This window comes from Cygnus atratus, chromosome 14, assembly GCF_013377495.2.
Source record: "Cygnus atratus isolate AKBS03 ecotype Queensland, Australia chromosome 14, CAtr_DNAZoo_HiC_assembly, whole genome shotgun sequence".
NCBI lineage: Eukaryota > Metazoa > Chordata > Aves > Anseriformes > Anatidae > Cygnus > Cygnus atratus.
The window spans coordinates 14714027-14741335 of NC_066375.1; the positions used below are offsets into that span (position 1 = coordinate 14714027).

The 27309-nt window shown below is 44.6% G+C and overlaps 2 protein-coding genes across 3 annotated transcripts in view; one reads left to right on the forward strand and one right to left on the reverse strand.

The window, feature by feature from the left end:
* KCNIP1 (potassium voltage-gated channel interacting protein 1) overlaps positions 1-27309 on the reverse strand; it is a 372180-nt gene that overhangs the window by 327534 nt on the left and 17337 nt on the right. Inside the window, exon 1 of one of the 2 annotated variants that reach the window (XM_035562938.2) lies at positions 9482-12326. The exons of the other annotated variant lie outside the window; for it this stretch is intronic. The gene's annotated coding sequence lies outside the window, so the exon portion shown is untranslated. Of the gene's footprint in view, positions 1-9481; positions 12327-27309 lie in introns of those variants that run through there. 2 annotated transcript variants of the gene reach the window in all.
* On the forward strand, positions 9045-15620 carry KCNMB1 (potassium calcium-activated channel subfamily M regulatory beta subunit 1). Its single transcript, XM_035562940.2, has 4 exons — positions 9045-9244; positions 14116-14287; positions 14767-14962; positions 15296-15620. The coding sequence occupies exons 2-4, from the start codon at positions 14151-14153 to the stop codon at positions 15563-15565; spliced, it is 603 nt and encodes a 200-aa protein (XP_035418833.1). The 5' UTR covers positions 9045-9244; positions 14116-14150; the 3' UTR covers positions 15566-15620.

Genomic DNA, 27309 nt, shown 5'->3' on the forward strand with positions numbered 1-27309 from the left:
CTGAATTTCTCATTCATGCTGGAGCTTTTCTACTTCACACACAAATAAACCCATGAGAGAAAACAATACGCTCTCAGGAAAGAGGAAAGTATCCATATTCTGAGCCCAGATCATTGATTTGAGGCTGGGGACGGGCAGTCTCTAGTCCCTTCTCAAAGGCATCTCTACTTTATATAACAAAAAAGCTCCCCTAGGGACCCTGGAAGGGGTAAGATATTCCAGCAGATTCTATAGCACAAAGGCAAGAGAAGTGTTCTAAAGTTTTGGTTCCAACATTTTCTAGCAAATCAGAACTTTGGCTTAAAGCTGTTCATCATATATTCCTGCTTACTCTTCCCCAATTACAGTGCCATAGCATCCAAAAGAGACTGAGAAGACCAAGAGCAAATTTTTAGTGTTCAGCTCCTTTGCCCTGCAAGCAAAAGGAAATACAGACTATCGGGATCCAATTCTTCAAGTACTTATTTTTAATGCAACAAACATCTCGCTCTGGACAGGTCTCTGCTCAGCTGCAAAGGTTCCCTCCTGCAAGCCGCTGTAGTGAGCAAATGGATCTATAAAAGGAGGCTACAAACTGTGAGCATCAGCACTCGCTGCATTTCAGATCAGGGAAAAAAAATTCTACCTGGATTTAGCAGAATAGAAGCAATATCCTTACTGTAGTCACACTTGCATTCATGGTTAAGAATGGTAAATCAGAGAGAAGAAATCCCACCAGGCCCTGGGTCAGACATCCCTCTCAGAGAGGATTTTTGAACACGCCCAGCCCTCCAGCTGCCCTCTGGAGAGCAGAACATCCCTTCCTGAAGGAACAGACATGCCAGAACATTTAGGCTGTGACCATTCCGTAATTCTCTCACTTTAAAATCAAGCAGAAAGCCAAACCATACCTCCTAAACGGAGCACTCATTCCTTTCCCTCCTAGCAAAGCCTCCTGGTATTGCAGAACCTTCTCCTGTACTAGTGCCAGTTCCTGCGGATAGCAGGATGCACAAACATCAATTTCTGTGGATGATCACAGGTTTCTGTCTTGGTTCATCATCCTTTCCTTCTTGCAACAGTGCAAGGTCAGCAGCAATAACACAGAAACCAAGAAACTAGAAACCAGAAGTGATAGCCACATGGTCCAGGGGAGAAACGTACAGTTAAAGTAAGGAAAGCTGACGATTACAGAGTGAGGTCTGCTGGTTTCTTCTCTCTGCAAAGCTAATCAGTGCTATTTCCTCTAGCAGCAACATTGCTATCCTCATCTTTGAAGTGTGACAAACTCGGACCAAGATGATTGGAAAAAATAAATCCAATGTCAATTGATTTTCTCTACATTTACATATAATTGTTGACAGAAGTCACCTTTTTATTGGTGAAAAAGAAGCCAATGTATTCTAACTGAACCTGTGCAACCTAAATCAAACCTATGCTGGTATATACTCAAACCTCCCTTTTAGGGACAAGCTGGGTAAGAACTCCAGGTGTCAGCTGCTTGTGTACAAATATAGCTTATTTATATATTTCCAGTAGAGTACACATCCTAAGGGCCAAGAATATTTTATTTTTAGGTTTTCTTCCTCTTTTCTCTTTGCGAAACTTAAATATGCACACACAACTCTGCTAGTAGGCTCTCTTTAGCAGAGTGTGAGAGTGTTAGGTATTTCCATCAGCTCATTTGTCCCTTGTCCGAGATGCAAACACGTCCCCGTGGCACCAGAGCTACTTGCATTGCCAGTTTCATGCCACCAGGACGCCACAGTGCCAAGATGCTGCTCCAACAGAAACAGCCCTGTGGCACAAGTGGGGGCAGAAACGGCCCTGAAGTGACCAAGCATCACAGCAGCTTTCCTCTTTGCCTGCCCCAAAGATCTGCTCCTCTTGACCAGTGTCTGGGCCTTAAGACTTGATAACCTTAGTCTTTAGTTATCAATTAAAAAAAAAAAAAAAGTAATAAAATTGTACCAGAATCATAAAGACCAAGATTACAGAATAAAAAGACTTCCAACCCAGTAGTGTGACCAGCAGGAAAAGTTGGGGAAGGTGGGAAATAACCTCAATTTCTGCCTCTGTTCTGTCCAGATAGGAAGTTAGGGCTTCTGATGTCTGAAAGAGACCATTGCCCATCAATTGTCCTCCCCAAATTCCTGCCACTTCTCCCTCCAGCTCTCCCCTCCTGCACTCCACACACGCAGCAGCTGAGGGTTTTATTTCCATGTGGCCCAGCAAGCTTCAGCCAGCGCAGCTGCCAAACTCCACACAGCTCCATGCCCTTCAGCTGCCACCCCACACAGGCACCCTTCAGCTGGCACCCAGAGCCGAGGCGCTGCGGCAGCATCCTGCACGCCTCCCCCCGTGCACAGGCAAACCCGATGGCCTCTGCCACTCGGTGAGTTTGTAATCACAGCAGAAGCAGTTTCATAAGCCCGCAATGTATCTGCAGTTAGCTTCTAGGGGCAGCGCTACTTGGAAATGGATTAAAATTCCCCAGGTACAGGAAAAGCTAAAAGTAATTGTGTTACTTTCATGAAAGGCGTACAGCAAAGCACATAAAACGCCTAGATATTGGGACTGTGCTCCAACAGAAAATTTAACCGCTTTAGGGAACACAAGATCAATGCTATTATTTATAGATGACAATCTTCCTTACAGTAACCCTCTGCAACAAAAGAATAATATTAAGGAAAGGAAGCTTTCCTTATATCAGTCTGAACTTTGGCAAAAGAAAGAAAACATTGTGAACTTTTCCCTATAGAACAGGTGTGATGTAGAAACAAAGGGCATTTCATATTACATTTCCCCTTTTTTTTTTTTTTTTTTTTTTAAATCCTGCCTTTAAGCAATTTAATTCTGGAAAAAAAGAAGCAACACTGCCCTTTCCAATGCTGTGTTTTGCATCTTCTTTCTGGAGGGAGAGTAACTGACAGCAGCACAGGCTTGATACCCTTACAGGACTGGGTTTGGAGAGCACGGGCAGCCAAAGGTGAGTGCCTCACCTCTCAACCTCCCATTCCCAATGCAGGTGAGCAGGCAAGTGGTGTCCCTGCGTGGGCACAGCAGGGAGGCAGGACCCACCTTGCCCCAGGCAGCAGCAGCACACTGGGGAGCCGAGCTTCCAGCAAGGGAACAGCTTCGGGGTTTGGACATGCAACACGAGGCTCTTCAAACCGGGGGATTTCACCAGGCATCTCATGTGAACCCTACCAGCTGATTCAAAGTATTATTTGATAGGCAACAACAAACAACATAGTACACTATTTAAGTATGGCATATGCTTGTACAAAAGTTACCGATATCCAGGCTCCCCAAAACACAGGGGTTATCCCCCAAGCCAGAAAAAAAAAATAAAATTCTTTACAACCCGCTATAACAAGATTGCCTGATGTCCAGAACTTAAGCAGCAAATTATTGTTCAAATGACACTAAATTTGATTAACTTAGGGCAGTTGTTTCTAAATTGCATGGGCAATTTCCAGCGCCTGTTGGACTGCACATAGCTATGGTGTTCTCTGGGTTGTGTTGGACAGAAGTACCAGACCTCTGCCTCAGTACGAATAGTGAAAAGAAAGAAGTCATAATAGCCACCTTCTGATCTCTTCTGCTATGCAGTACCATGCAATTCTGTTCAGAAATGACATTGTCATCGGCTAACTTACCACCACAAACTGTTGTGTCTAAGTATCTTCTGTTAAAGGTTCTTTACATTCTTCCTCTTTTCCACTTGTGTTTTTGTCACTTGGAGCACTATAAAATACATGGGAAAAAAGCAATTTTCCTTTCATTGGGCCACTACATACTGAATTATATGCAGCTAATATGGTGAGTGCCTTCCATTATTCCATTAAGCAATTACATTTCATTAATCTATTTGGCCTTAGGACAGTAAGAATGGATATATCGTTGCCATTCTATAGATAAGGAGTTCAAAGCCCTTCTTTCAGATATAGTACCAACACTGAACACAAGAAATAACCACAAGTTACCCATTTTACTGCAGCAATCAGCTTCAGAGCTGGCAGCAGAGACCATTAGCACCAACTGCCAGTCAGCTCTCCATCCCACCTCGGAGGAGCATCACGTACCCTATGCACCATGCTTTATGGTACCGGAGAGTTGCTGCAAGAAGTTCACAAGAAGTTCAGGAAAGGTCTTGCACTTGTGCCACGTCAGTTAACTTGAGCACGAGGAGCTGGTCATGAGCCTGTGCTCCCAGCTGCTTCTCTTTCCCTGGGGGCAGATTCTGGTCTGTCTTCACGGAAAGCTCCCATCAGTATCTAGTATGCTAACCACAGGCATGATGTGCCTGCGACACACTTTCAAACAACAGCAACACCAGGTCCAGACCATGCTGAGAACATGTTATTCAGATTTGCTTGTGACTGTCACTGCAGCCAGGTACAGTACAGTGGGACTGTGACAGGAGCCGGGGCCCATCCTGACTTTCCTTCATCAATAACTTCCATTTCCTTTTTTTTTTTTTTTTGGGGGGGGGGGGGGGGGGGGGGGTTGCAGAATTTGATTGTTTTTCTTTGTTTCTTGCTATTGAAGCTCCTCTATCAGGAGTAATGCTATTAAGAACTGATTACACATGCAAGATCCAAACTGAGAAAAAAGCATATGCACTTACTCCCTGAATAAAATCCATACGTTTATTCTCTGAAATCAGTCAGCATCCATTCAGGAAACAGTTAAGCATCTTCTCTGGCTTCAGTTTTGAGACAGTAGTAGAGTTTCAGAACTTGAAAGCGAAACGACATCCCCCCCAGCTTTACAACAGGCACAGCACTGCGCAAGGCGCCCACCAGGGCACAGCTGCCTTCCACTCGCTGATTCACCCCCAGCAAACAGCCACGACGCTGAAGTGGGATGTCGAACAAATGGTTCAAAATCCCTGCTTAAATATTTACAGACAAGTTTGAGTACTGCTCCGAAAATGGTGAGTTACCAGCAAGTCTGACCGGCAGTCTGTTAATTTAGTTATTTAACAGGAGCAGCCAAGTTTAGGAACTTGGCCTGCATCTGACGGAGACGTGCCAATGCTTGGGACATCTCGCCCCTTCTCGCTCACATCGTTTTCAAGATGTGTCCGTTCCTTGTTCAAGAGCCACGGCTTCTCTTTATGATGCCCATTAAGAATGACAACATACTACCCTATGAATACATTTCAATTAGGAAGGGGGAAGTTAATAACTTTGCAGTGCTTTCTGAAGATCCAAACAACTGTTCTCATTTCACAGCTCACTGATTCTTTAGAAGCAACAGAAAGTCCTGGAAATAAAATGGCAAAACTGATTAAACTGGCTCTGCCTTACAGCCATTAAATTTTTCTTATTCTCCAACATGAAAACAACCCATGTGGATGATCAGCTCAAAATGAGCAGATCTGACCAACTGAAAGAAATTTGTTTTCTATTTAACTCCTGAGCTGCTCTGTGTTAGAGCTAAAAGGGAGCTTACAGGTTGCAAACTCACGTCCCTTATTCCTGCCTATAGGCACTATTTATAAGTTGTGACTAGGACTTGCAGGCAGACCTACCCGCGAGTCTACCTGCTGCATATGACAGCCCCGTGTGACAGGTCACCTGCAGACACAAAGCAATTTATGAAACACCGCAGCAACAAACTGTTCTGTTCAGCAGCACGTGCAGTTGATCTAGGCTCTCTTGAATTTCCTCAAAGCTTCAGGCTCACAGCAGAGTCAGTCCAGCCCCTTGGGAGGATTAACAGCCCTCTGCCCTGAAACACAGCCGGGATGGCTGGGCCCTAACAGACACAAAAAAAGAGATGGAATAAATCATTCGGCAATAAAGAGAGTGCACAAAGGACAAAGATGTGAGTACCCATTGCAGAGTAGTACAACAAATAAAAGCCAGAAGCTGTTTTCCCTGCCACTGCTGTAAGGTCTGCAGACCCCTTATATTTTTATTTTTATATTAAATTTTATATTTTTTATTTTTCTATTTTTTATTACAGAAGTTCAGTCCTTGTATGCTAACGTTTGCACAATTTCTCTTTCAGAGCTGTAAACTCATGCCTTCTCTCACGTTTTTTCTTCCACTAGCACTTGCAAAGAAAATAATTCCTCAGGAATATCTATCTTAATCCTCTTGGTCTGACAGCTTCTTGCAGTTCTGGAGCTCTATTTTAAACGCAGATGCTTCACTAACTCACAGTCACCGCAGTTTTTTCAAGTCGATGCACTGCTTATTTTTAAAAAGAAACACAGGAAATCAGCCCTCAAGTTTTGTTTATTTTTGCTTTAGCCCCAGGGTTTAATACATTAAAATACAGTAAGCGGGTTGCAAGACATTGACAAGAAACTTGTTCGCGTTCAAAATTGAGTATTGGCAGTTCCAGAAAGCCTACCCCTGATAGTGTTTCTCTTCCTTTTTCTTCCCAAGTTATAATCAGGGAGTGAACACTAAAACAGCACCCCGAGCAAAGCTTGGGAAGGCCTCTTCAGTGGTTTTTTTTTTGTTTGTTTTTAATCTTGGTTAGGAAACAGGACTTACAAAAGGCTCTTAGGGCCAGCTGGAATGGACCCTGCTGGCCTAAGCAGCCTCGGTTCCTTCTGCCGCCCGCACTGGGAGCCCTCTCGGGAGCGGTGCCCTCCTGGCAGCACCCCACATCCCCGCTCCTGGGCAGCGCATGGCCAGGAGGAACTGGGCAGTGCCAGACACACGGCTTGAAAATGAGCTGCAGGGGTGCTGCTCCAGCAGCAGATCCTCACCCAGGGCTGCAACTGGTCCCATGCTCCTTGAGACCAGGGAAACCCTGCCAGCAGCACACAGGCAAGCCTGTTCGGGGTGCCCCGCAGCATCTGCATGGCCAGGGAGCACCAGGGCAAAAGGGTCACCAGGATTGCTCCTCACCTCCTCAAGCAGCAAAAAAAATATTCGATGTGCTTCTAACACAACAAGGCTTATTTTAGACTAGCACAGAATTACAGTTCACGTTACACCAAACGTTTGGCTTGCATTGATACAGCTGTCACACACACACATCGCCCAGCACAGGACAGCAGCCTACCAGATGTCCAAGTGCCAGCAGTGGGTATCAGCACAGCACCTCCCTTTAGCCCATGCACGTTGGGTTTGGGGGTTAGTTTGCAGGGACCCCTGAGAGCAAACGCAGCACGAGAGGCGAGGTGCAGCGCCACACCTGGAGCGCTGCTTCCCTCCGTTCAAATGGAGCACCAGAGGTCTTCACACCAAGCCGGAGCACTAACACCACCTCCTTCGGTCACCGAGGAACTTCACAAATTGAATCTGTGCTTTGCCTGTGGAACGGTCCGTGTCAATTTTGTGGTGAAACTCCTTAGTGCAGCCGCTAAATACAGACCCACTACTGTACCGCGTAGATCTGCCAGCTGAATTAAGGACAGCAGGAGGAGACAGCCAGACCTGGACTCAGGAATGCAGGCAGCAGGGGTTACCCTGCTTTCTGCCTTGACTCCTGAAGCAGGCAACCCAAAAATCACTCCTACAATTTCTCATTAAAAGCATGGCTTCTGCTTGAGCCAGAGCAAGCATCTTGGAAATATCCAGGCTGGTTTTCCAAGTATCAAACAAGGACAGAGAAGTCCACCAAACCAGATCACGTTTTAGCTGGAAATAACTTTTGTTCACAGGGCTTTTTTCCAAACTTCAAATGCCATTCTTCAGATTTTGCTACATCATTTCTCAAATATTAAAAAGTGACTACGATCATAAATCTTTCCAATCTAAATGATGTGAGCAGGCTTCATCTTACTTAGCTGTAAATGTCTAACTCAGTTATCTCAATCCAAGTTAGCTCTGTGTGCTCTCTTCTGCATCAGTAATAAAAAAAGGTAATTTGGGGGGGGGGGGGATTCATCTGTAAACTTCAGACAGCTTGAACTCTCTGAACACGCCAGCTTCCAATTTTTTATCAAAAGCAAACCTGAAAGACCAGCTTACGCTGAAACAGCTTTAATGACCAACTGCTCAGGTTTGGGGTGCACGGAAATCATCTCCCGCTGCTGCCCAAGTTTTCTCTGTCTTCCCAGGTGAAAGTTAAGGAGTACTGGGGAAAGGTCAAAAAGGTTCACTGATGCTCATTATTTATTCTGGACACAGGAGATATCAGTATGTCCATTTGTTGCTTCCTGATGAACTAAAAAAGCCCCAAACTGATTGTGCATTTTAACTTCCTTGCTGGATTTCACAGCTGAGGGGAGCTTAGGCTGTTGCAGCAATGCTCCATTGGAAGCCACCCTGCAGGGGCCCTTCCCTGGGCATGAGTGACACAGTGACACGTGCGCTGCTTCCCAGCATCCATCCACCAGCCCGCCCCAGCACTTCTCACCTTTCTCTGTTAATCACCAATACTTCCAGGAAGCAACCTGCACCTTTGGGAACACAACCGAACCCCAGGGGTGAACTCTCGGGGCCCTACAGGAAGGAATAAGCCAAGCCCTGAAGCTCGCTGGGGATTTGTGCTCATTGCATCCCCGCTGCAGGTCTCATACAGCTTCAGAACAAGGAGCCAGATAGCCTCCATGAGAAGAATGTGATATACGGTTGCACACACACATACCCACCCACGCACATAAGCACATGAACATTCACACAAGGCCCCGATCTGCTTTTCCCCTCCCATGCCCCACACTTCCCAGTTCCTGCTGCTCCAACTCCCCTCGAGCTGCCCTCGTCCTGCAGGACCCCCCAGCCCTTGCCCTGCCCTCCTGCCACCTTCCCCGGGACCCAAGGAGGGGCAGATTGCTATAGAGCATCACTTTGGAACTTTAAAACATTTCCTAACACTTCTAGTCAGTTTTAAGTCAATTCTTCCAATCTTACCCAAAGGACCCAATGGATTTCTAAACTAAAAGGCTGAACAAAAAGAGTAGGAGAGCAGCGTAAGACAAACCCACGGGGATGTGGGATGTGTGGTAAAGGGTCCTGGTGCACGAGAAAGCTCGGTCCCTTCAGCCGTGGTTGGTCTTAGCATTGTAGCTTCCTGGTTTCAGCAATTAATCTGAAAAAGGACAGCACTTTCATACCTTACCATGTATGGTTACAGCAAGCCTCACAATAGGGGAACTGAGTGCCGAGTTCAGCCACAGCAATGCAAACCCAGAGAAGTACAGGAAAAAAACCAAACCAGCAAACCCCCCACAAAATCCCTTTCAGCCCGAAGCTGCACAGCTTCATCTTGCCCAGAAAAGGCCTTATACCCGGTCTGTCATGTAACAGAAGGCTTTTTCATCACAGAAAGCAGCATTTCATCAGAAACAGTAAGTATACTTTTAAAACAACTCTTTTTCCTTCTGAGCATGCAATAGCTTTGGTTTTCAAAAAGCAGTGGTTTTGGAAGCAACAGTCCTAAACCCCCAGCACTGCAGAGGAAACCCACACAACTTTTCTGTAGCACACGGGCTACGTTGTTCTCTCTTCTATAACTGCATGCGATTTGGTAACTCTCCATAATTACTAGCAATGGTAACAAAAGTAACGGTGGTATTTTCGCATACCCCAGAGTCTTACGAGTCCGCAGCCGCAGGGGATCTCCACTCCCAGGAGTTTCGTGGCTTCGGGTGCGCAGCACAGCCCCTAAGGGAGTGCTGCGGAGCGCTCATCTCACCTCTAGGGCAAGTGAGAGAGGAACCACCTGAACTCGGTGCTGCCTTCTTTGAAACCCCCTCAAACTGAATAATTTTGTACAGCCCTGTACTACACAGAAACCCAGAGAGGTGCCCAGAAAGATTTCAGAAGTACTAAACTGAGCTTTTTATTTTTTTAAAAGAACCACCGGATTTAAAAGCTAACATTCATATAATCTTAAACTGCATAATTTTTTTTAAACAAAAAGCTAACTTAATTCACAGTGGTGTCACATCAGGTAAACAGCTCTTAAATAAAGCAAACGGGTACTGCATATTTCATAAAATGGATGTAATTGTATCATGTTATGCAGGCATAATACTGATCCTTCAGGTTTCCAAGACAGCTGCACGAGTGCGCTGTAGAATCAGCTTTTCTGTGCACACTTCCACTGAGGCTCAGCATCACCTTACTCTGCATGCAATATTGGTGGTCCCAGAGGTGCAGAACACACCTTAAGTAATGGGTCTCTTACTTTGCAGTGAGCAAAATCGGTGCTCTCAGGCCCCAGCATCACCGGGGAAAATGAACTTGTTAGCAGCAAGAAATAGTTGTAAATGCTAAAAACAGGAGATGGGGCAGGGAAGGAAGAACCAAGTGCCAGTGTGAATGCAGTTCCGACTTCATTTCTGGGATGTGAGAAGTGTTTTTTAGGGTGTAAATGGTGGGGCAGGAGAAGACAAAAGGGTAAGGACAGGACTGAAAGAAAGAAGAATCCAAACTGCTAAAAACAGCCATAGAAACAAATAAGCACATGCAGCTGATAAGACTAATTCTATTAAGAGACACTAGTAAAAACATTAACTGTACAGCTCTGCCACAGCAGAATAACCAGTAAAGAGCTTTTACTTTTAGGCCTAAAAACTGCAGCTGCCTTCTGGTTTCCACATGAGGTACTTGGCCAATACACTGGCAAAGCACACACTGTTCTTCTTACACAGCCAGCAACACCAGCAGCTCTTGTCTTGTCTGCACGAGGTGCTTGGAGAACGAATCAGATGACCATGGAGTTGGCACAATACGAGAAGGCAAATGGCAATTTTGTGTTCGGAGGCAGTGGAGGCCAAAGGGTTTGAGCCTGTTTAAAACCTCGTCTTGCTTTAGAGGCAGACGACTTGCACTGCTGTTCTGAGCGTGATGGGGCATCACTCGCTGCTCAGCTGAAAGCAGAGAAGTGCTCACTGGCAACTCACCAGATGGTGTAGGATAAAGCAGCTCAAACAACTGACCGTCTCCCTGTTAATATTTATTCCCACCTTACATTTGAGAGAAGGGTTCAGCACTTCCTTCTGCTTGAGGGAGAGGCAGGAGAGAGGCAGGCATTCAGAGCCACAATCCCCTGACTACCTCTGCACCCAGGTGCAGGGCAGCCTGGGGCAGCCCAGAGGTCCCACCCAGAGGCCACAGCACTGGCAACTCCTCTGGAGCTGGAAGGAGGCAGGGGCTTCCCCCAGAGCCTCCCACACAGCTGCTAATCCGAGCAGGGGCCTCGGCTCCAAACCTGAGCAGATGGCATCCTTCGGATCAGCACCAGCAGCTGTCAATGCCGTGATTATACACTGGAATTGCACAGCTAATGTACTGTATAATTTAACGAGACTGAGGGAGAAAGATTAGGGAGAAGGCACGTTCTGAAAAGATCTGAAGCTTCTATCTTCCCACTAATTATGGAGGCACCCTGCAATCTTCAGTGCAAAAGATACATTTATATTTGCTCTTGAAAGACAGACTGAAATCCCCGTTATGTGCTCCAACATCTTCTAATTCAAATACGCTCCCAGACGTCATGGGCCTATCGAGGCTTCTGAAGCTCTTCAGTTCTCAAACACTTGATGATTTTGTTTGAGGAAACATTTAGTGAGCTCTTTCAACGCTCCTCCTAACATACAGTGATGGTGCTTGGAGGCAGAAGAGAATAATTTTTAGTCCAAAAAAAATCACCGTTTGAACACTGAGGCAACTCCACATACACACCATGTATGTGCATGCAGGAGTCGAGTGTCTTTAGAACCAAAACAAGCTGGGCTTTCAGAACAACATAAGAATATCTGTACCCCAAAGGAGGTAAAAAAAACACACACCAGGTTTACTTCAGTAGCTTTCCCATGTTTTATTCCATGATTTTCCTCTGAAATAGCTCTGCACACAGACAGGGTAGCGCTACAGATTCTGCTGGTTTCCTCACTGCACTTTACAGCACCGACAGCTCAGCAGGCAGCACGTACCTCGGTTCTCAGGACCACGTTCACAGTTCACCTGGTCCAACGGCACCACAGCGATGCGAGCACCTCTGATTTACACTGCCTCGAGACCTAGCCTGTTCGTTTCGGTGTTTATAGAAGCACTTGGATATTTTTAGAGCAATCTTTGTTAACATTCTCTGCATAATTCACGTGTCCTTATTCTCTTGGGGCACAGCAGGCATCTCAGGAGCTGGGCAAGAGCAGCCACAGGAGCACCCGGCGCTGGGACAGGGAACGCCACTGCGCCCCATGCTGGGCAAACGCCTTCCCCTCTTCTGAAACACACCCATTTTCACATCCAGGGGGCTCTCTCATCTTAAAGAGGTGGTCTGGTAGTTTAAAACGATTAGGAAGGACGAGCTTATTGGTACATCAGCTATATGTGTGTCTGCAGACCAATGGGGCAATTACACCTCTTATTAATTCTTTGGCTAGTAGTCCCATAGTTCTTATTTGCCATGTAACGAGGGGGCTGATGATCCCATATTTCTCACCATAAGTGGGACAGCTATGCCTATGCAAACTTCGTGGCTCAGCTAAAACTTGGATATTAGCAGTGCCAGAGCACGTCAAGTTCTCCTCAAGGCATACTGGCAGTACCAATTCTTCACTTGCTCCTTTTCCAGCAGGACTGATTAACAATTAATCATCCTCACTGCATGGAAGGATTTCTTGCTAACACAGCAGGTTGTCAGGTGTCTATCACCAGCTCCCGCTCCCCGCTGTGGCAGGAGGAACCGGAGCTCAGGTATGGTCTGGTATCATAGCCCGTGACATTCCTCCCCTCCGTCCTGCCCCTGCCCAAGCTGCACAGGAGGCAAAGGCATGCACTGTGGCTTAACACCAAGAAGATGCTGTGTTGTACAACGGTCCAATATAGCAAATACTCTGAAATTTCACAGTGGACCTTGAGATTTTACTTACAGCAGAATTAAATATGGACTGGGCCCAAACTCACTATTCCAATAACAACACTTTTTGTTCCCAGCGACACCTCAGGACAACCTTGTCACTTTGATATTATGTACTAGCAACTTGATATATAAAAACCACCCCTGGAGCTGAAATCCTGAAAGTGCACCACTTACTGCATGAAGCTGTGCACCATGGTCCTGCACATGAGAACAGGACTGAAACCTGTTGTGGAATATGTGTAACACTTTCCCTTTCTCCTCCTATTTCACTTCTTCACCCCCCCCCCCCCCAAAAAACAAAACAAAACAAAAAACCACACACACTCATCTTGTCAGTGTCTTTCATTTTCCCTACCTAGGGCTTGCAAAGTGTTTTTATTAAAAAACCAAAAGCCACAAACCTTTAGTTACAGCTGTCAGCATGACATAGGTCCTGGAGATGGGCTGAACTCTAGGATTGTTATGTCCTACCTCTTTGTAAGTCCTATACATCAGTTGTAGTGATTTAATAGGATACGGATTCACAGCAAGTATTTTCAGGACCTCTCTAGCAATGTAAAAATGATCTTGTTGATGCTTTGATGTTTTATCAAAGGAGCAGCCCAGGAGCTCCGTGCTGCGCCACCACCGCTGCAGGGTTTACACATGTCCACGAACGGCAGCAGCAGCCGTGCCCCCATGCCTGTGGTGGACAGCAGCACTTGTAATGCTGTGTTCTCTGATCCTGGACACCTGGGCGGTGCCATCATACCACTTGTGTCAAGAAAAACGAAGCTTTTCTCCACTATCTGGTTGGATAGCATGTTTTAAGCAGGCCAAACAACAGACATGAGAAAGAAGTTTTTAACTACTTCAGCTCTCTCAGAATAAGCAAACCATGTTTTGGACTAATACTGAAGACAGAGTATAAAAAGGATTCAACTGTGGGAGGATTTTCCCTTCATGCAGCCTCCACCAATACACAACACAGCGCCTCTTACTTCAGATGAGCAGCCCCATAAACCAGACCAAATTAAGGCTGAGGACGATTGAGCTGTTAAAAGTCTTCCCCGAAAGTAATGGGGTTTTCCAGCCCCACCTTCTGGCCTTCCCTCCCTGCTCCTTAATCTCCTACTTTATTAAACAGCATATGATAAATATCAGAAAGTAAAAAATATATATATATATATATATATATATAAAAATCTACTTCTAACAACAGCAAAAGAAGCATTTTTTAAGTTCTGGGTTGTGCAAAAATGGGATATGTCAGGAGGAATATTTCAGAAAGTTATTATTCAACTGCATTACCTGTAGCCAATCCTAATAACGATTTGCCCTTTCTTCTTTTCTTTTCTTAAAAACCAGGATTGGAGACATTTCAGGTTTCAGAACAGTAAGTCATGTTGGGAAAAAAGTTGGTGACCGCTCAGAAGCGAGGGGAGACGAGAGCCCTGTGCCTGGGGCTGGGGATGGTCGCGTGCTCCATGATGATGTACTTCTTCATTGGGATCACCATTGTGCCATTCTACACTAAAAGGTAGTGAGTCACTTGATTGTGAGTACAAGGCTGTTTTTTTTTTTTTTGCTGTCTGCAAATAGAATTATTAAAAGAGTGTCAGAAGAGTTTCTTAGAACACTCTACAATGAATAAACATTATGTTCCTGATGAGCTCACAAAAATGGAAGATAGAAGAGAAGAGCAGAGTGAGCCAATAAACGAGGCATGAACCTTTCCTACTTTCAGAAAGTTTCTTACTTTCAGAACCTCACTTTCTAACACAGAATGCCCAACAAACAACAACTGTAAGGACTCCTGCTCAGCCACCCTGTGGCAGCCCTTCTCCAGGGCAGCCATCAGTTTAGGGCGGGCAGAGCTCACCACACTGGTGCTGAGCAGCCCCAAACTCTGCCGGTACCAACTCACGGCTGGCCCCTCCAGACACACCTCCAGCACCAGACCCACAATAGGTGCTGCCAAAGCATTTCAAAGCAATACCTTTTGTTTTGTCTTTGTAGCGTTTGGACAACAGAAACCGTGTGCAAGGTGCTCAGAGCCACCATCGAGGACAAAGTCCTCTGCCCAGACAGCAAGGGCTCGGAGGACGATGGTGTCTGTCACTATCCTTGTCTCCAGGTGTGGGTTAATCTCACAGCCTTGGGGCAGGAGGTCATGCTCTATCAGACTGAAGATACGCTGGAAAGAAACACTAAGGTACTGGAGCACATTCCCTTATCACTCCCAGCTGCTATCCAGCACCTCCCATAGCTGCAGTTTAATTTTGAGCACATACGCAGTATTGGTTTCCACTAACATTACTCAAACCTGCAAGTCTGCAGGTTTGGGATATATACACGCTGGCAGACAACGGGGAAGCAGGGCGAATGGGTTATGGACACAGGCAGGCCAAGACCACCTTTGGGGATGCTAGCCAAGCCACAGAAGATTTTGTCAGCACTAGCATGCTCATTTTACTCCATGTGACTTTACTACAAATCCTGTGACAGAGCATCCATTACAACAAAGCATTCTGATTTCTTATTCCAGTGCTCCTACGTGCCAGGCAACTCTGAGAACCCCAAAGAGGTTCAAGCACGAATAGAAACCATTGCAAACAATTTCAAAAAATACCAGACTTTCCCGTGCTACTATGACCCCGGAGGAACACAGACCAATGTCATTTTGAGCAGAAATTACCCCCCCAGAGGTCTCCTCTTCACTTTCCTTTGGCCTACGCTCATGTTCACTGGTGGATGTCTGATTATAATCCTGGTAAAGTTAAGCCAGTATGTTTCTGTTCTTTCTGCTTGGCAGTAGAAAATAAATATCTAGCTCAGACTGCTGCTAGATATTAAAGTGCCTTTGTTCTGTCTGTCTCTGCTTGCAATTTGTGACTTTTCAATATAGCAGGTGTCAATAGAAGGGCAGGCAGCCTCCAAAAACTGAATGATGCTCACCGTGGATGCCTGCCTAGCACAATATTTTATGTTAAAGATGTGTTTGTTTCTAGCACCCAGACTCTTAGTAATGCTCTGATGCACGTATAGACATGTTTCCTCTTCTCGGAAAATAACTTCCAGCCAATTTCTGAATTGCTGCCAGACACAGGATGAACACAAGCTGCATCCTGCCTGCTGTATTTGCCTGGCACTTGGGTCACCACTAACACAAGCTTTGGGATCAGACAGTTCATGAACTAGGCAGTAGCTATCATTCACACGAATACTTCAGGCACAGATACAAATTTAAATTCATGAAACTGTGGTTGGAAAAAAAAAAAGTAACTCATTAATGTGCTCCAATTTCTCTATTGCTTATTGTAAAGAAACAACACACAGGAGGGCTGATGTTAACCCATTATGTGCATTTTACAACATTATTATGGGAACTGGGTTCTGTATTATCAGAACATGCTTTTCATTGTGATCAGTTCAAAATTAGACCAGGATGGTACAAAAGAGCAATTAACATCAGCAATGCTCATTCAACACTTGGAATCTGGATGGTTATCTACCAGAAATCTCCACAGGGAAAAATGACCTGCTCTTTAAGATTGAGACTTAGTGAGTGGGAGTGTGCATTGTAAAAACATCAAACAGAGGAGGAAAATTATCTCCGCAACAAGGAGGAAAGCACTTACATCCTCATACAACACTATGGTGAAATGCATCTGAAGCACTCTGTGTATACAACTCTGATCTTCCTCATTCGGGAAAGCGGCAGAGCAACTTACACACTTACAGGTGTTTTGGTTGACCAAAAGTGTTCACCAGTGAGGTGGGAAGGGGAAGAGATCCTGCCCTGTCAGTCCACCTGAAGCTGAGGCAAGAGTATGGCAAATGCTTAAAATCTAGCAAGCAAACAGGGAAGATAGGTGTTAAAGCTAACGTGCTGTTCTGGTACAACTGGAGGTGAACAAACTCACTGTAAAAAGACGGAGAGATTTATGTAACAGGTTCTTCCACAGCTTTACTCCAAAACTCCTTTTCAGCAGCTAAAAAGCCTCCTCCATCTGCAAACTAGAAGGTGCTCATGTCTCCTCTACACTCGCTCAGCACAGCCCCTGCCCCAGCTTGTTGCCCTCTCCGTTGGGTGCCGCAGAATGAAGGCTGGATGCTGCTGCTGTTCCCGGCAGTGGTCCCTGTCCCCAGGGTCCGGGTGACTCTATGATGCTCGGGAGGTGGTGACTTGTCTCTGAGCAGCCGGTGCTCCTGATCTTGCTGAGCTCAGTGGGAAGCACAACAGCACAGAGCTCCTGCTGCGGCTCCCGCCTGGGAGCCCCGTCCTCCTCCCCCCTCCCTGCCCATGGCCTCCCCTGACAGCACCAGGGGAAAATCTAAAGTGCAAGCCATGTTTCCAGATCTACCTCTACCAAAAATAAAACTATTACATGAAAATATTTCCCTCCTACGTGTACACACTGCAAGTACATGATGAAAAATATCACACAAAGAACCACCCTCACTTCTTCCTTCAGTCAGGTGCCAGCTCCTGTTTGGGCAGGAGATGCTCTAACTGAGAACAGCTGTGCAGGGGAAAAACACACACACCAATGTGGAAACTCCAAATCCATACGAAAAGGAGGGATTTCGATGCAGGAAGGCAAAAACTCTAATGCAGAAAACAAGCAAGATATATAGGCATACAGGCACTGCAGAAGCCTCCTCTTATTTTTAAGTAACACATCACCCATGCATAGCTCTGCTTAATGAGCAGCAGTCACAATGCCTTTGCCTTCACGTGGTCTCAGAGTAGAAAAGTATTTTAGCAGTGTGCCAGGTTACTGAATTACTCTGGATTTTTTGTAAGCATCTTCCTATTCATTGTCCATCTGCTGAGTTGTAACTCACTAGAGTGAATCTTGAGAGAACTCTATAAGCCTCCTACAGCAGCACGCAAGGAAGCTCTAAACCCTTTAGGTTTTGCTTTGCTTTAATGTTATTGGATTACACTGCCGAGTCTGCAATAGATCTGATGGAAAAAAATAAAAAGCTATTCTGCGAGGCAACAAAACACTTCCTATCAAGTGCTTCAATCCAAGCTGGGAGCAGGGCCTGGTCCCAAGGGATGGCTGTGCGCCACAAAACCTCCACAGACCTGCTTACTGCCCCTTAGTCCACCGTGCAAATACTGCTTCCAATGGAGGCTCACAGCACCTGAACCACCACGGTAATTGGGAATTATCTCTGATGTTCTTCAGAAACTCAGGAGCACAAAGGGGACATGAAAGGAGCTGCTGAGCAAACAGCAGTTTTCTTTTTACCCCCCTAAAGTAATTGTGAACTGTAAAAATGCTGTGAAAGCACTTGTGGGTTTCGTGGGGGTGCTTTTAGTTCTCCTGGAGCAAGGTTTCTTTTACAGCACCTCTGTAAGACTTAAGTGCCAGCTTTGATAAATACAACTTACACTGGGGAGTTGCTAAATTAGATGTTTTTTCTCCTTGTTGTCCCCAAATCTCCAAACCCTCGAGAGCATTAACAAAAGGAAAAAAAAAAAAAGCTAGTGAAAACCAGATAAAGAGAGGTGACTACTCAACTTCCAAGTAGAAGAGCCAAGGAAACACAAATTAAACGAAGTGGCAATTTATTATTGTGCTCTACTTGAACAAGTAGCAATGAAAAAAAATCTTGTCAAAGTTGAAGGACTGACAAGCTGTTCTTTCAAAGCTTCCTAAAAATATCTATACACCTCTTAAACAGATACAAGTAGTCTCATTACACCCAACACTTCAGTCCCTAGAGGTGTCTTATGACACTTGCAGAGAAATTAAGCTGTCATACAGGCAAAAACATTCACACGCTGCCATACCCAAACCAGCACAGGTATGTTCCCTCTTCCCTTTGATCACATGCCTCCACCTATAATCAGCCCAAAGATCTCATGTTTTATTTGTACACCCCCCACACAAAAGCAGAAACACTTCTCCTGTGAAGCATTATGTGCCTGAAGATATACATTAAAAGAAGATTTAAAGCAGTTGTATTATAAACATACATATCTTACTGTTATTTTATTTATATAAAATGGGATTAATACTGTTATATTTTATATTGGTGTATCTACATGCCTGTGTCAGTACATCTCAAAAAAGGAAGGACCAGAAGGACTGAGCACACTGATTAACACAGACTACTGGTCACCTAACGCTACTTTTGCTTGTTGAAACGGGTTTTGAGAGAAGCTCAGAACACTGCCCAGAACATCCATCAATAAAATAAAAATAATTACTCATAAATCTATGAAACGAGAATCAGTCGAAAGGATTTTGATTATTTTATCTCCAAAGGAACATAAACAATACAATTCTACACAGCAAGGTGGTTCAAAGCCACAACACAAAAGTTATGAAGGCCTTTTAGATCCCTCAGGGCTCGTGAAGGTGACGGAGTGGCTGTCAGAGCATGGGCTAAGGCCCTGGAGCCGAGCTGTAACACACCTGCCTCCTTCGAGACGGTCTCCCCCTGCTTCCGAGATGCTTCCGGAGTGAGGTCCTCTCTAGGCTGGCTGTTGCTGTGCCTCAGGATGCATGGGACTATCTGCAGAGAGCTCCTCAGCTCAAACCTTGCCTGTCCTCTTCCCCACACAAAGTTTGTGGCAGTACAGTTTTAGACCTCCATCAACAAGAAATATGAACACGGCCGAACAGCTGAACAGAACACCAGGGCATCCGCAATTTCTCAGAGGGCACAGAAGGAGGGAAGCATCAGCCTGATGAACCATAGTTTAAGTTAGCACACTATTTTTGTCTATGCAGCTGGACTGCCCTTTACAAGCTTTATACTCATCCTGCTGGTTTCTGGAGATGACCGTATGCCATACCTCTTGTACACAAGGTGCAACAGCAACTAGGCAGCAAAGTCCTGTTCAAAAATACAACACACCTGGGGGCTCCAGACTGTCCACAGCCAAGTCAAAACAGAATGCATGTATTTAATTCAGCAATTATAGGCTAAATCAATCACTAGTAATGCTAAACAACCAATATTAGCCCAAGTCTCATTCTCTGGCAAGGACCACCATTATCCCTCATAGCCTAAGTAGACAAATGTTCTTTGTATCAAAGACAGCAATTATTTCCATAAGGAATGTTATAATCCACAAAAAGCAGGTCTTTCAGTTATTCTAGGCAGATTGTCAGATGCAGGACAAATACACGAGTATAAATGCAAATCAATTAGACACTCATGTAGCTTCCAAGTTTCAAAGGTGTTCTCTAAGTGTTTCTACTAAGTAAAAACCAAAACATGAGGTGACTGCTGCAGAAAGCACAACGGCACACCAAGGCCTGCTCCACTCTGCCAACAGGTTACAACACTGTGGGTTTCCCAGCTCCACCTACAGGTAGGACACTACACTGAAGCAGGGTAGGGGGAGATGTCCTACACTGCCACCAGAAGTCTTAGCCTGCCTTTCTGCAGATATTAATTTGAGAAGTCTCCGTTCTCCACAGAAGTCTCCGCTCTCTCTCTTCCTTTTATAGCTACTGGTGTTTCTTTCCCTCTATAGCCACCAAAATAGTTCTTCATGCCTCACTAGTGGACAGGAAATAATTCATTGCTTTCCTGATGGCTTTCAGCAGAGCAACGAGGTGGCACTAACGTACAGAACATTTGAAGGTGTTTAAATAAGTTACAGTCAAACAAGTTACCTGAACTGGAATACTTTTTGATTTCCTCTTCAGAAATGCCACGTTAACATGGAGCCTCATCACTCTGAAAGCACATTCAGGTACTTCCCCACACCTCAGGAAAACAGTTGGCGGCTCTTTATGACCTGGTAAAAGCACTGCCTACCGTTGGATTCTTGCCCAAAGAACCCCAGGCAAGCAGATGATTTAGACTGGAAGAATCAAGTCATCCTGGCAGAAATGGGTTTGTCAGCCTATGTTGCTGTACCCTTGCCTGCATCCCAGAAGCGTTCCCAGCTCCCCCGTGTTCTTGCTGTGTGCTGCAGGGCTGGCCAGAGAACAAAGTACCACTGCTCGCCCTACTGCAACCACTCCTGGCAACTTCTGTCCTGGAAAGCCCCAGCAGGGCTGCACTCCAGTCTTCTCCAGAGCAGAATACACTGCCACCATCCCTCAGGTAAATGCTCAGCACAGGCTTAAGAATCGATTTATCCAAGGTGTGTTCCCCTAAAGTTGCCATCCGGTGAGGTACTTCTGCATTTCCTGAGGTGACAGTTCTTTAAGTGTGTCCTACTGTCTGCATGTTAAGTGCAGGACCCGTTGGCTTGGTCTTGGCATAGCCACGTGTTAGCAGAGTGGCTCTGCCTCTGCAGATGAGGAAAGAAGTGAATTGACTTGGCTGTGCACGTACATAAGCTGCTCAAGGCTTGGGCTCTGCAGCAAGCTTCCTGAGGCACCAGCTCAGGACAAGCCATCCCATTTCCAACACAGTGATGAGAAAAGTGCCAATGGTGCCGTTAGTGCTGATTTCAGCAGAAGTGTCAGATGTTTAATTGACTCAGCTGTTAAACACAACAGCAGCTTCAGGCCAGGGCTGCTGAACAACACCTCATTTTTACCTTAGTCCAAGCAGGCACTGCATGCAGATGATCAAACTCCAGTCTGTCACACCACCTCTCAGAAGTCACATAGTAAATTGCGTTCAAAAAGCCACAAAAACTATTGTCTTTCTAGTAGCTAAAAGAGGTTGCTTGGCCAGGGCACAGAGAAGCCTGCAAACACAAGGGAGATGACAGAAACACACAGATTACATTGAACTCGTGTGGCAGACCAATACTGAGAACACGATTTAAAGCTATAGTCAAAGAACTGTTGGGACAATACCACACCAGTTGTCTCACCAGTGAGGGTTAAGGTAGGAGGTGAAGGTAATGCAGCACTTCCACCGCTGCACTCCAACCTCAGAAATCCACCCACATGGACATAAAGAAGTACTGCATAAAGCTGTCACAATAGAAGAGCCTTTAAAAAAAAAAAAAAAGGTAAGAAAACAACCCCAAAAAATCCTGCTACTACTTTGCAGCTATTTGTAGGTGACTGTTTTAGGAATAGATACGCTTGGAAAGTTTAAAGCAAGTTGGTTCTTAAAGCAAGTTGCTGGTGTTCTCCCCCTTTCCCCCCCAAGGGGAAAAAAGGGAGCCTTCCAGGCAAGGTGAACCCTAAATACACACATCTCTTGTCATATCCTAGACATTCCCAGCCCCGCGTGGTAAAAGCAATCCTCAGGCCACCGGGAGGGAGCTGCAGCCAGCTGCCAGGGTGCCTGTGGACCACTGCAAGCGAGGCACTGCTGACGGCGGCTGCAAGCTCCCTGCCTTACTCACCAGGGGATCCAAATCCCAGCTTGTGCCAGCCGCGTGTGGGGCTGTCAGCACTGGGCACCTCATAACTGAGGCTCTTGTGGTACCCAGACATTTCAAAAAAAAACCCACAAACTAATAATTGAGGAGCTCCTTCCAGGAAGTCTGAGGCCCAGCTGGTTCTTAAATGGAAAAGCACGATTTGTTATTTTTCTTTTTTTTTTTTTTTTTTTTTAAGTTATGAATAAAAAACTACAGTAGCTGTTTTAGAACAAGATTAACAACATGCTTGTTCCATTACTTTATATTCCGAAGATCAGCACTGCTTAGGTTCACATTGGTACAGAATTTATCTATATGGAAATGCAGCAAATCATCCAACCAGGTGACATTTAAAGACCCTCAGACAGCATTCAGAGCATGCATCTTATACAGCTTTAAAATATCAGGACTATGCAAAGGTGGCATAAAAAAAATTAAATGTAAAGACAAGCTGATGATACTTCATGACCCTAAATTAATACGCATAAGTATATTGCTGTACATAAAGATTAGGAAAAAGTATTTCTCAGAGGACAAAAAAGAATTCAAAGAAGGAAGAAAAAACAGCTCAAGTGTAGTTCTGTTGCCTGTCTTCCCAACCCAACTCAATTCCACGTCAAAATCAGCCACTGGCTCCTGACTTCATTGGAAGTGGCACATTTTAAGGAAAAAACAAAAGCCCTACCAAAACAAAACAAAACAAACACTAAAATACACCACACACCTCACCAAATGCTCTACATGACCACTGCCAAGGTAGGAAGAACATTAAGAAAGGGATAAAAATCGTAAGACTAAATTTATCTCCATTCAACTAATCAGATAAAAGCACTTTGGGAAGCTAAGGGTAAGAGCTCGGACATCACCAGCCAAAGGAAAGACAAAGTGTAACCCCTCTCCTCTAACGCTGATAATTTTTATACACTACTGCATGAAATATTAGCACTTATTCTATGAAAGTGTACAGAGCTATGATATTCTGAATGCCAATTTCTGTCAGTTTACCTTGCCAACTGTAAGAAAGCAGTGTCTCCAGCTGCACATACCTGAACAGAGCAGTAAATCACCAGATCCAGCTTCTATTAGTACTGGGTGACACATGGAAAATGGAATTTTTAAATGGATTTTTAACAGCAATGTCAACAGTATGGTATATCCTAACTTTGGTTATAAAGTGTCAGGTACAGTAGATTCAAAACAAAACCTCACTAATAAAGAAGCACCGCACTGACTGCTTCCAACATCCCCACCAGGGAAGTTTTGCTAATGAAAGCACAAATGGTTTTTAACTTCCAAAGTTCTTTTCTCTGCCCCGCATCATACATACAGTTGATTTTCCTCAATTTCCCCTGTTCTCTGCCCATTGTCAGAAGTATTTTCTAACAGCTATAAGATCACACAGATTTTGTCCTCCATAGTGATTTTCATCAAAATTAAGTTGTCTGACTTAGCTAATATTTTTAGCCCTTGTTCCCATCTTGCTTCTCTTTCCTCATGGCAATTAATGGTGGGAAGCAACCAGTCACAGTTAGCTGGGTTGTGAAGGCTAAAGGAAGCATCAGCCATCAGTTCAGCCCTGAACCACTCAGTGTTTATCTTCCTCGCCTGCCATCTCTCTCATTTGCAGCATATTTTTAGAATCTTTTATTGCCATCTCTTAAGTCCCTTGTTAGTCGTAATAACTCATTTTGCTCCTTGGCCTTTCTGATTTTATCCCTACATGCTTCCACTGCTCTGTCTGTATTCGTCCCTTATAGCGCTTATCTTCTTGTACAATCAGGATCATCGCCTGCCCTTTCCAGCAGCAAGCAGCTTTCTTATATCATCTTCCCGGGAGGCTCTGCAGACCAGCTTCCCAGACCTGCTGCAATCTCTTCTTGATGCCCAATGTCCCCAACCTGCTGTTCTCCCCTTTCTTCACATACAACTGTGATCCCTGTCATTTAACTGCCTTCACCTGAAATTGCCACCTTTCCTCAGTCCACTCTGAGATTACGCAGCTCTGAATAAAGAAAAAACAAAATTCAGTTCAGTAATAAATTCTTTACCTTTGTTTTACCTGCACATCGTATTATCAAGCATACCATAATATTTAATCTACTGCATAACTGATATAATTATAACAAGCTATTTATTGCCCTTAATCTGTTTATGGCCAGCACAAACATTGACATTTGATGAAGATAAAAACAGGAAAAAAAAAACACCACAAACCACATCTTTCAGGGAGATCAAAAGGAGCTACAGACACTGCAATCTGGCAAAAGAAAGTCTTTTCTTAATGAGAAAATCCATATTAACAGCCTATTCAGCTGATAACAGAGGACTGCTCTGCAGACTGATCCCCAGCCCTCAAGATCCAGCTAGTGTTCAACTACAACAGCAACTTTTGACTCCCTTGCCTGTACACACATTAATAAATACAATATCTGGAGTTTGAATATGGTAAAAGAGTGTTTGAATATTGCCATTGAATTTTTCCAGCAGCAATCCTCCACCATACCAGCATGTTCACACAGATTATGTACAATCCACACACACCTATCTCCCAAATGTCTCTGCACATCTCACCGTGCAGCTACAAGCAACAAGGAAAAAAAAAAAAAAAAAGCCTTTCTGGCAGAAGTTACAAGCAGGCCATAAAACAAATTTGATTTAAGTAATATTAATTTGCTCTCCAGTACCATTAAAAAGCATGAACGTGGCTGAAGAGATAAGCAGAAGGTACGCCGAGTTTTCATTTCAGATTGGAGAGTATAGCCTGCATATCAATACTTCTTTTTAATCAGGAAATGGTGGGATTTCTCTTTGCTGTTTGTGTGCAGCTGTGGCAGAAACAAATGGGCGTCTCACCTTGCCTAAGCAGGGATGCAGCACTGGGCATATCTTTTCTGCTGCACTTAATTTTCTTCTTTCTGCTCCAATTTATCTTCCCCTTCCGTGGGGTTTGCTTTTGTAGTGATTTCTTTTTCTGTTCTCCACTTGCTGGAAACTTATTTTCTCACTTCAATGACTTCCCTCCTGCACAACCGCTTTCATAAGGAAGCTCAGCCTTTAAATTCCAAAGGAAGATATCTACAATGTTATTCAACTATATGCTGAGAGAATAGTTCAACAAAGGCTCTATGCAAAGAAAAAGTACTATGACAGAAGTTTGTTTCGTATGACCATTCTTTGTGGAACTTGGTAGAAATTTATTCCTTACCAAATCTACTGCAGCTTTGCCTCTCTGACCTTTCATTCTTCAAAAATATTTTGTTTTGATATGGCAGTCTGAAGTCTGTCCTGAAAAACGTGAGTCCAAACTCAAGTTAAAGTCCCTTTTGTACTGAATTCAGAGAATGAGAAATACAAGTCTGTTTTTATAGCTATCACCACACACTACCATTTTAAGAGAAGCGCCTTGCTTCAATTCACTTTTGAATGCAACGCTACTGAATCCCAGCAAAATGACCCTCTAACACCTTACTCGATAGGAAGAGGAGTCAGCTGTGTGTCAGCATACCAACGCAGCCTCCGGGCATACTTGTAGGATTGGCTTTCTACTGCAGCTCTGGCCATTTTCCCTGCTCTCTCCCCCCACCCCAAAAGAACACAGGTACTGTACCTGCTCCATCTATAATGAGACTAATCAACCCATCGAATTAAAATTCACTTCTCATTTAAGCCAACTTGGATACCTGTCATTAATCATGGCTATTTGCATGTTAAATCTCAACTTCAGTCTCTAATCTTCTCCGTATCATTGCTGTAGTGTCATTTGAAACATGGTATTGCTGCGTGGGTTTAATTCTTCAGTGTAATACATCTTCTGACAAGTATTTATAGACAAGGGTCATGGAAACAAAGAATGAAAATCCTATGCAATACCATCAGGGCAAAGAGGGATTACACAACATGCAAAAATAGACACAAAGTATCCCAAACTTGGCTTTTCTAAGCAAATACTAGATATTCTTTATGTCTGGGTAGAAAAGTGATGATAAACCTCTTCCTCCATAATATAAGCCATAACATAACATTTTCACCATCTATTTTTCAATCCTATTGAACTCGCAGATATCCTACTGGTCCACCACTCAAGAAATCAAAGCTACTCCATGAACAATCAACTGCTTGACCGCTTTGCAACTTGTATTTCTTAAACACTGCCAGACAACTGTCACTTGAGCATATACTGCTCTTGGAAATTGAGAGGTCTTGGCCTGAGAGTCATTTCTTGCCTAACCCAAAGCAAGGAGTCAGTAAGCACACCGGTGCTCTGTCAGGCTGCCGAGTCACCCCCAGTCATGAAAAAACCCTTAAAATGCTCAAGTATCTCAGCAGGCTCAGCTACCTAACCCAAGCACCTGAAGGCCTGATGGCTGGAGTGCTCTGCTGGCTGCAGCAATGTGACCCAGCACCTTATCCTGAGGGGACAGACCCACGCCACGCCTGTGCCAGCAACAATCCCCTCTGATGCAGCCTCTGGCCCTTGCCAGCATTGGCAGTGTTTCCTTAACAAGTGATAAGGAAGTAAATGAGCAGATTTGGGCATGGATTTTACACACCTACTGCCACTACCAACCAGGTATGTTCCAAGTAGCTGGGGCTTCCTGCTTTCAGACAGGCCATCACCTCTGCCCCAAAGGTGGCTTCATTAGGGAAGTAAGGACCTGCTGATCTCTCCTTCCCAATCGCCAGAATCTCAATTAGTTTAAATTAGCAGAAGACATCATTTATTATTAATCAAATAGATGACTAGGAGAGGTAATCAATCTAGCCCTTTGGAGGAGCCAAGGCTTGATTCAGACGTGAGTCAGCTGCCTTCCCAAGGCTGCGCTCCAGCAGAAGGCTCCCTCAGATAGACACGGGTGCTTTACAAAGCCCCGTACTAAACAGGCAGCCATTAGCCCTCATTTCTCAAATCAGTTCCTGCTGGCAGCTATCTTGTGCAATTTACTACTTAATTCATTCTGAAAAGCAGCATGTAACAAGCTGTCCTGACATGTATTTATTGGGTGCTTGTCACAGCACAAGTACTGTTAAATTGCTTGCTACACACCAAACTTTTCACCATCAAGTATTTCCATCCTGCACTGAGTTCAAAGTCTTCAGCTCTCATCTCTATGTCTGTACAATATACATTACATGTACAGTGCAACATAGTCTTGTGATACAAGGTAAATTTGGTAGAAAATGTATTACTGCAGACTCAAGTTTAGGACACATTCTTACACTATTTTAAGCATTTTCAAAACAGAACCATATGG

Excerpts from the sequence above, each read along its gene's own strand:
- KCNMB1 (XM_035562940.2), top strand. The coding sequence starts at position 14,151 with ATGTTGGGAAAAAAGTTGGTGACCGCTCAGAAGCGAGGGGAGACGAGA. Across the intron at positions 14,288-14,766 it reads GTGCCATTCTACACTAAAAG|CGTTTGGACAACAGAAACCG; the intron begins GTAGTGAGTCAC and ends TTGTCTTTGTAG. Across the intron at positions 14,963-15,295 it reads CGCTGGAAAGAAACACTAAG|TGCTCCTACGTGCCAGGCAA; the intron begins GTACTGGAGCAC and ends TTCTTATTCCAG.